Source organism: Gracilinanus agilis, chromosome 4, assembly GCF_016433145.1.
Source record: "Gracilinanus agilis isolate LMUSP501 chromosome 4, AgileGrace, whole genome shotgun sequence".
NCBI lineage: Eukaryota > Metazoa > Chordata > Mammalia > Didelphimorphia > Didelphidae > Gracilinanus > Gracilinanus agilis.
In genome coordinates, this window is record NC_058133.1 from 107504903 (window position 1) to 107512678 (window position 7776).

Here is a 7776-nt window from a genome sequence, read left to right on the forward strand (position 1 = left end):
CTTGATGGCACAGGAAATGGGTCCACAGAAAGATAAATTCAGGAGATGCTAATCAAGGAGCTTATCTCGGACTGGGATGTCCACCACCTCAGCTAGATCTTCTTGCTCACTTGATCTTCCCTGGCAGGTCTTCCTCAATAGTGGTAAGCCCACTCTTCTTGGGCTCCCCACTGGGCAGATAAAGGCACCCACACTCTCTCCCTTTCCCAGTTTGACCAGAGTCCACAAGGGCAAAAAAGTTTTTTCCCTTCATTCTATTTAAAATGTCCCTGGCTGGCAGCCAAGGCTTTTCCCTTTAGTCTGTCTGCAAAAATCTGCTTTTCTACTTCTAAAGCCTATACCTATTAGAGTTCTTGACCCCAAAGCTGGGATCTTTGTGTTTATCAAACACTAGCTTGATGAGGTCATTTATCCCTAGTCTATTCCATTGATCCACCCTTCTGTCTCTCAGGCAGTACCATATAGCTTTGATGATCACTGCTTTACAGTATAGTTTGAGATGTGGTACTGCTAGGCCCCCATCCTTCAATTTTTTTCATTATTTTCCTTGATATTGTTGATCTTTTGTTCTTCCAGATGAACTTTGTAATAATTTTTTCTAATTCTATAAAAAAGTGTTTTGGTAGTTTGATAGGTATAGCACTGAATAAGTAAATTAACTTAGGTAGGATTATCATTTTTATTATATTAGGTCATCCTGCCCATGAGCATTTGATGTTATTCTAATTGTTTAGATCTAGTTTTATTTGTGAGAAGAGTGTTTTGTAGTTATGTTCATATGATTCCTGAATTTGTCTTGGCAAGTAGATTCCTAAGCATTTTATCTTGTCTAGAGTAAATTTAAATGGATTTTAAAATTTAAAATTTTAATTTACATTTCTTTTTCCAACTCTTGCTGCTGGGTTTTGTTGGAAATATATAAAAATGCTGATGACTTGTGAGGGTTTATCTTGTGCCCTGCAACTTTGATAAAGTTGTTAATTATTTCCCCTAGCCTTTTAGTTGATTTTCTATGATTCTTTAAGTATATCATCATATCATCTGCATAGAGTGAAAGTTTAGTTTCCTCACTGCCTACTTTAATCCCTCCAGTTTCTTTTTCTTCTCTAATTGCTACTGATAGTGTTTACAATGTTAAATAATAGAGGTGATAATAAGTATCCTTACTTCACTCCTGATCTTATTGGGAAGGCTTCTAGCTTGCCTCCATAGAAGATACTTGCTGATGTTTTTAAATATATACTGTTTATTATTTTGAGGAAAGGCCCTTCTATTCCTATATTTTCTAGTATTTTTTGTTGGAATGGGTGTCGTATTTTGTCAAAGGCTTTTTCTGCATATCCCCATTCTCATCAGAATTCATTTCTGGCTGAAACATGGCTGGGACTGGGTAGAAAACTTCCCCAAAACCTCTAGCCTGGGCCAGGGCCAGGGAACTTGGGAAAATCTAATGGGTCTCTATTTCTTCTTCTGTAATTGAAACATAATGTCCAAATAGCCTGTCCTCTGCCTTGGTTGGACCACATATGGGATGATGTTTCTAGATCTGATTGGTAAGGTGATTCAGAAGCAAGTTCCATGAGAAAAGAAAGACTGGGAATATTCAGCCTAGAGAAAAGGAGGCTTTTGGGGGAGGAGGCTAGGGCAAATTCTTCACTTGAAATATTTGAAAGGCTGTCAGACAGAAGAAAGAGTAGACTTGTTCTTTGTAACTTCAGAGAATGGTGCTAGGATCAGTAGGATGGAAGTTTTCAGCGTAGTTCAATTCCCCTGACAATTGTTTTCATGTCTTTTATGACATTCCTCAAAAGTAGTCATGAATGGAGAGCTAAGTGCCTGGTAGATTGAGAGCCAGGCCTGGAATCAGGAAATCTTGGGTTTAAATCTGACCTCTGATACTTCCTAATTGTGTGACCCTGGCCAAGTCAATTAACCCCCATTGCTTAGCCCCTACTGCTCTTCTGCCTTGGAACCAATACTTATCATTAATTCTAAAATGGAAGATAAGAGTATTTTTTTAAAAAACATCTTCAGTGATAGGGAACTCACTCTCTCACAAAGCAACCCATTCCATGTTTGGACCTCTGTAATTTATCAGACAGTTCTTCCTTTAATCAGCTGAATCAAGAGGCAAAACTTAATCAGAAGGGATTTTTCTTACTAGATTTTGAGAAACTCTAAGATAGCTCCCTCAAACCCCAATTCTGGAACTCTACAATTGGAAGAATTAGAATAGCAAGTATTTAAAACTTTTAGAGAAGCAGCTGGATGCTTCTGTAGGTAGAACACTGGTCATGGAGGATGCAGTCTGGTACCCAGTAGGTGCTAAATATATGCTTATTTTTTGGTTGCTTGATTTGATATAACAGAGCCATAGTTGTAAAGACCTTCTTCAAGAGGAGTTGATAAGCTGCCTACCTGCCTGCTTACCTCCTCCTTACTCCTTATTCTTGAGGGGGACAAATGGGTTTCGGTCTCAGACTGCTACAAAGTACCAGCCTAAGCAGAGCCATCTTCTCTACAAAGTTTGGGCTGACTCACCCCCTCTTAGAGATAAGGAAAGTACTTGAGTATTATGGTTCAAGACAACTTCTACCTGATATGAGTGCCAAAGAGAAGGAGGGATAACGTCATGGGTAGATGAAGTGGCAATGGCACGGTTTAGAAGAGAAAAGGTAAATTTTCTACTAGAATAAGCCACAAAGCAGATAAAAAGGGAGTTGATGCGAATTCTTTTATCTCCAGGACATTGTTCTCCCATTCCCTCCCCCAAAAATCCAGCCTCTTTCTTGAAACCCTTGCCCCAGGTTGAAATTTTATTTCAAATGCCAGGACACTCTATCAAGCAGGCAGCTGGGCCTTCCCCCTGTTTGTTTGGCGCTTCCCATAACGCAGACCAAAGGAGTTCCAGTTGTAGGCTGACAGGTCCTTTTCCCGCTCCACCAACAATGCTCCTTGGGGTGCTGTGATCAGTCGGCTGCGAGTAGGACACAGACCTGGCCACAAGGGGTCAGAGGCCTCATCAGAGGGACAGAGCAGGGCCAGTCTCTGTGTCTGTCCTTTTTGTTCTGGCTTCTCAGGGCACCGAGGTCTCCCTTCCCAGGGAATCAAGTGGGCCAGGAGTCGGCCTGACTGTCCTAGACAGAAAAGCCAGATGAAGATGCTTAATCAAATAGTGCCATCTGTGAAATGAGGGAGTTAGACAAAAGGGCCTCTAAAGTCCCTTCCAGTACTCTGTCTATGATCTTAAGTTTGTCAAGCTTTCTGAGTCTCAGTTTCCTGCTTTGTAAAATGAAAAGATTGGGTCAGATCATCTCAAAAATTCCACCTTTCCAACTCTGACATTCTGAAAATATGAATCTGTGATACTAGATTGAGCCAAAGACCAGAGGAGGTGCCTAGAGACCCAAGCCACAATCATTTCCTTTCTTCTATTCCCCAAATACCCCCCCAGAAAAGGACAGTGGTTACACATTCCTGTTTTAGAATATTAAGTACATACTTTACAGTTTCCTGGCAGGACCCAGCACAGTATGCCATAGGGAAATGGTGTGTTGCTTTTGACCACCCCTGTGTCTGGAAGTCAAGACACTGGGAGGCAGCAGAACTCTACTGGGCTATACAGGGTGGTTGACAGTCAGCACCTTTTCATGTGGGAATCTCTAGTACTAGGGGGCTCTCCACAGAGAAGACTTTAAAATGGTGTTGAACATACTCAGAAGCTGCCTTGGAGCTATATAATCACATAGTATTTCAAACTAAATTTCTTTAAAGGAATCCTTGATATTATCTCATCCCATCTAGAAGGAAGGAAGGAAGGAAGGAAGGAAGGAAGGAAGGAAGGAAGGAAGGAAGGAAGGAAGAAAGGAAGGAAGGGAACATAGAATCAAAGTAAAATTGAGCAGCTCTGTCTGCTCTCCATCTCCTGTTAAAATCACCCCACTCCACATCAGTCCTATCCTTTCTTTGAGCATTCTCTTTGTCTCCATTACAGCTTTTTAAAGTTTCTTTTTGTTTTTGTTAGCTTGTCTCACTCATCTCATCTCAGTCCAGAACTCTAGCACTCCCAACAATATTCTTACAGGACCATGCATTCCCTTTTTATAGCTCCCCTTTCTTTTGATTCCTCCATCATCTGTATTTGTTAGCCTATGAATTCCTTGTGAATCTACATGAATCTCTAGAGCCTCCTCTTTTCCTCTTCATCAAAAATGGTTTCTCTCTGTGTCTTCCTCTGTAGAATTTTAGACCCTGGAATCCTAGCTATCCTTTCTCCACACCCTCTGAAATCTCTGTTCTCCAAGTCTAAGTTGCATGTATGACTTTGACCAGTCTTCCCTATCACAAGTTTTAAGATATGTGGTTGTTTCCTTTCCTTCCTCTGCCCCAGATTCCCATTGTTTCTGCTTAAGCCTCCTCCTTAGGTCTTTTCATTTTTATTTCAGAGTTCCTTCTACTTCAATACACTACCCTGTCTCAGGCTGAATCACTATTGGTAAATCCCTCAATCTTTCTGAAAACAGAAGGGAAATGATAACCACAGTGACTCCACCACCTCCCCAAAGGTTCTGATTAAGGTAATTGCTGAGCCCCAGTAGGTGATCTCATTGCTTAATGGATTGAATTATCTGGGTGATCTTAACTTGAATTCTCTCCCCCTCTCATTTCCCCCTTCAGTTGATGAGGTTAATGAGGCTAATTTGGAAGGTACTTCACATCTGAGACCTTGTTTAGCTTCCTGTGATTTTTGGCAGGAAGAACAGCATTGCCAGTGTCTTCACACAATAGCCCCAAATAATTGTGGTAAGATCAGCTGAAATGAGAACTCTGTGTTTGCGGCAGGGGGAGGATGATTGACTCTTGATGGCTCTAAGTCCTGCCTCCCCCAATACTTCAGTGAAAAAGGAGGTGAGAGAGTCAGGATAGCCCAGAGTTAATGAAGTTCTCCATCCTGCTTCCCCCCTGTCCACCTTTATCTACCCTACCCTACCCTAAAGCATCCAACTCTTAGGTTAGGAAGTAATTATCCATAGAAGAACCTTGTTGATCTAGTTCCCATTGTTTTCAGTTCTAATGAGACCATTTGGGGTGAGGGCTAAGAGACTGGGTGATGGAGTAGAAGAACACTGAATCTATAGTTTGAGGACACGCATTTGGCTGATTGCTCTGATACCACCTACCTGTGGTCTTGGGTAGATCACTACCCTTCCTTAAACCTTAGTTCCTTTATCTGCAATATGAAGCAGTTGGGAGGTGGGGGGAGTATTCTCTCTACTTCCTGTTGGACAAAGCGAAATCCATAGCAACCCAGCAAACAAGCAGCCAAGTAGGGATACAACCTAGGAATTGACTTCTTTTCATTTCAAGATGTTCTTTTAGATCATGAACCATGCTGGTGGATGATTCTACTCCCACTCCCAGTCTGGAATCTGGTCCTGATGCTGTATAGTTTTACTTTTTGACTTGAATGTCTCAGGATGTCTCTGGGACTCAGTTTCTCCACCAGAGCAAAATGATCATATCATATTTTCATATCCTAAATTGATATTTTTTTAAATCCTTACTTTCCATCTTAGAATCAGCACTGCGTATAGGTTGTAAGTCAGAAGAGCTGTAAGGGTTAGGTAATGGGGGTTAAGTGACTTGCCAAGGGTCACACTATTAGGAAATATCTGAGGCCAGATATGAACCCAGGACCTCCTTTCTTCTAGGCCTGACTCTCAGTCCACTGAGCCACTTAGCTGATTCTTCCTACACTGATCTTAATATCGCTTATGTCTATTAAGAATATATATATTTTTGGGGGCAGCTGGGTAGCTCAGTGGAGTGAGAGTCAGGCCTAGAGACAGGAGGTCCTAGGTTCAAACCCGGCCTCAGCCACTTCCCAGCTTTGTGACCCTGGGCAAGTCACTTGACCCCCATTGCCCACCCTTACCAATCTTCCACCTATGAGACAATACACCGAAGTACAAGGGTTTAAAAAAAAAAAGAATATATATATTTTTAATCCCCACAAAGGCCATGAAGTTACTAACTTCAGAGAAATTGTTATCTTTCATATGAGTATATAGAGTCAACTTCTATTCAGAGGTTTTATCTGATGACTCAATTTGAATTTTTTTGTTAACCTAATAAGCACTGAGAGATCTTTATTCCTATCTTTCCCACCCTTCTGTCTCAGATAGCTTGTACCTGTGTGTCCAGGGTTCTCAACAGGAGCAAACTTGTCTAAAGTTTCTCCAAATGGGGGTACAGAAAGTAACAACAGCAGCTGCCAATACATTGAGGTTCTCATCCTGTTAAGTGACCTAGAACAGATACAGAGAGAGAAGGAAGAAAGAATAGTCAGTCAAGGCCTCCACACTGAACCCCTCTGTGGTTCCTTGCCAGGAGGGCAAACTAGAGGAAAAAAGGAAAAGGGTCAACCTTTTGGTAGATCCCACTCTGAAGGGAGAGACACTGCTTGCATTCGGTGAGCTCTAAATGTAATGGGGAGAGAGAAAGGATAAAGCCAAAAAACAGACTTAAGAACACTCAAAGCAACTTTTAAAGAACTATAAAGTAGGTCTAAGTGAGGCTGGGGCATAGCTAAGCACTTCAGAACTGAAAAGGACCATTTTACCCAGGAAAGTCCCATAGCCCATAGAGGTTGAATAAATTACTTTTAAGCCTTTACCTTCCATTTTATAATCAACACTATCTATTGGTTCCGAGACAGAAGAGCATTAAGGGCTAGGCAACGGGGATTAAGTGACTTGCCCAGGGTCACACAGCTAGGAAGTGTCTGAGGCCAGATTGGAACCTAGGACCTCGCATCTCCATAATTGGCTCTCTATCCACTGAGCCACTTAGCTGTATCCAGATCAGTAAAATATTTAAATTAATAGAGGTGGCAGAACTGGGTTTTCCAACTCTTCTGACTCAAAATTCTGAATTCTTTTCTTAATATCACCTTGTCTCATGTACAGAAGGTAAATCAAGTAGTATTTGGCAAGCAGGGACCAAACCAATTTGGTGGTGAAATGTCAGGACTGTCCAAGTTAGAGAATATGGCCAGTACCAAGTATCAGAGGTAAGAGGGAATATATCCTATATAAATCTTAAAGCATTGGGGAAATGTGAATGGTTTCTCATTGATATCAACCAAATAAATAAATATTATTATTACTAATAAGTCAAATAATTTTATTACAATTAGATGGTCTTGAGAAACAGGTTTTCTTTTTTAAGTGTATAAAATTAAATTTTTATTTTACTATTTTATTTTTCTCAATTAATTTGTAAAGTAACTTTTGATTTAAAAAAAAATTTGAATTCCAAATATTTTCTCCCTCCTTCCTTCCCTTCACTCCTCTCTGAAACAGCAAGCAATTTGATATAGATTATGCACGTGCAGTCATATAAAACATATTTGCATGTTAGTCATGTTATGAAAGAAAACAGACAAAAAAACAAACAAGAAAAATCAAGAAAGTCTTAAAAAGTATGCTTTGATCTGCATTCAGACTACATTGATACTTTCTCTGGAGGCAGATTTCATTTTTCATCAGAGGTTCTTCAGAATTGTCATGGACCTTTGTATAACTGAGGATAACTATGTCATTCCCTGTTGATCATCATACGGTATTGTTGTAACTGTGTAAGATATTCTCCTGGTTCAGGAGCAAGTTTTCTTAATCCTATCCTGAATATTAAATGTTATTTTATTTTTATTATAAAGATATTTTATTTTTACCAATTACAAGTCATAAATATCTATATACATTTTCTGAAGTT

The 7776-nt window shown here is 40.2% G+C and overlaps 1 protein-coding gene across 1 annotated transcript; it reads right to left on the reverse strand.

Moving 5' to 3' along the window:
* Window positions 1-2733: 2733 nt before the first annotated feature.
* Window positions 2734-6600, reverse strand: KISS1 (KiSS-1 metastasis suppressor). The gene is made up of 3 exons (XM_044674633.1): window positions 6427-6600; window positions 6193-6308; window positions 2734-3137 (listed from the first exon to the last, which is right to left on the reverse strand). Exons 2-3 carry the CDS (start codon window positions 6293-6295, stop codon window positions 2842-2844), a joined length of 399 nt encoding a protein of 132 aa, XP_044530568.1. The 5' UTR covers window positions 6296-6308; window positions 6427-6600; the 3' UTR covers window positions 2734-2841.
* Between the last annotated feature and the right edge of the window lie 1176 nt (window positions 6601-7776).

Coding starts and splice junctions, on each gene's coding strand:
- KISS1 (XM_044674633.1), bottom strand. CDS start 6,295: ATGAGAACCTCAATGTATTGGCAGCTGCTGTTGTTACTTTCTGTACCC. Junction 3,138..6,192: donor TGAGAACCCTGGACACACAG/GTACAAGCTATC, acceptor TTTTCTGTCTAG/GACAGTCAGGCCGACTCCTG.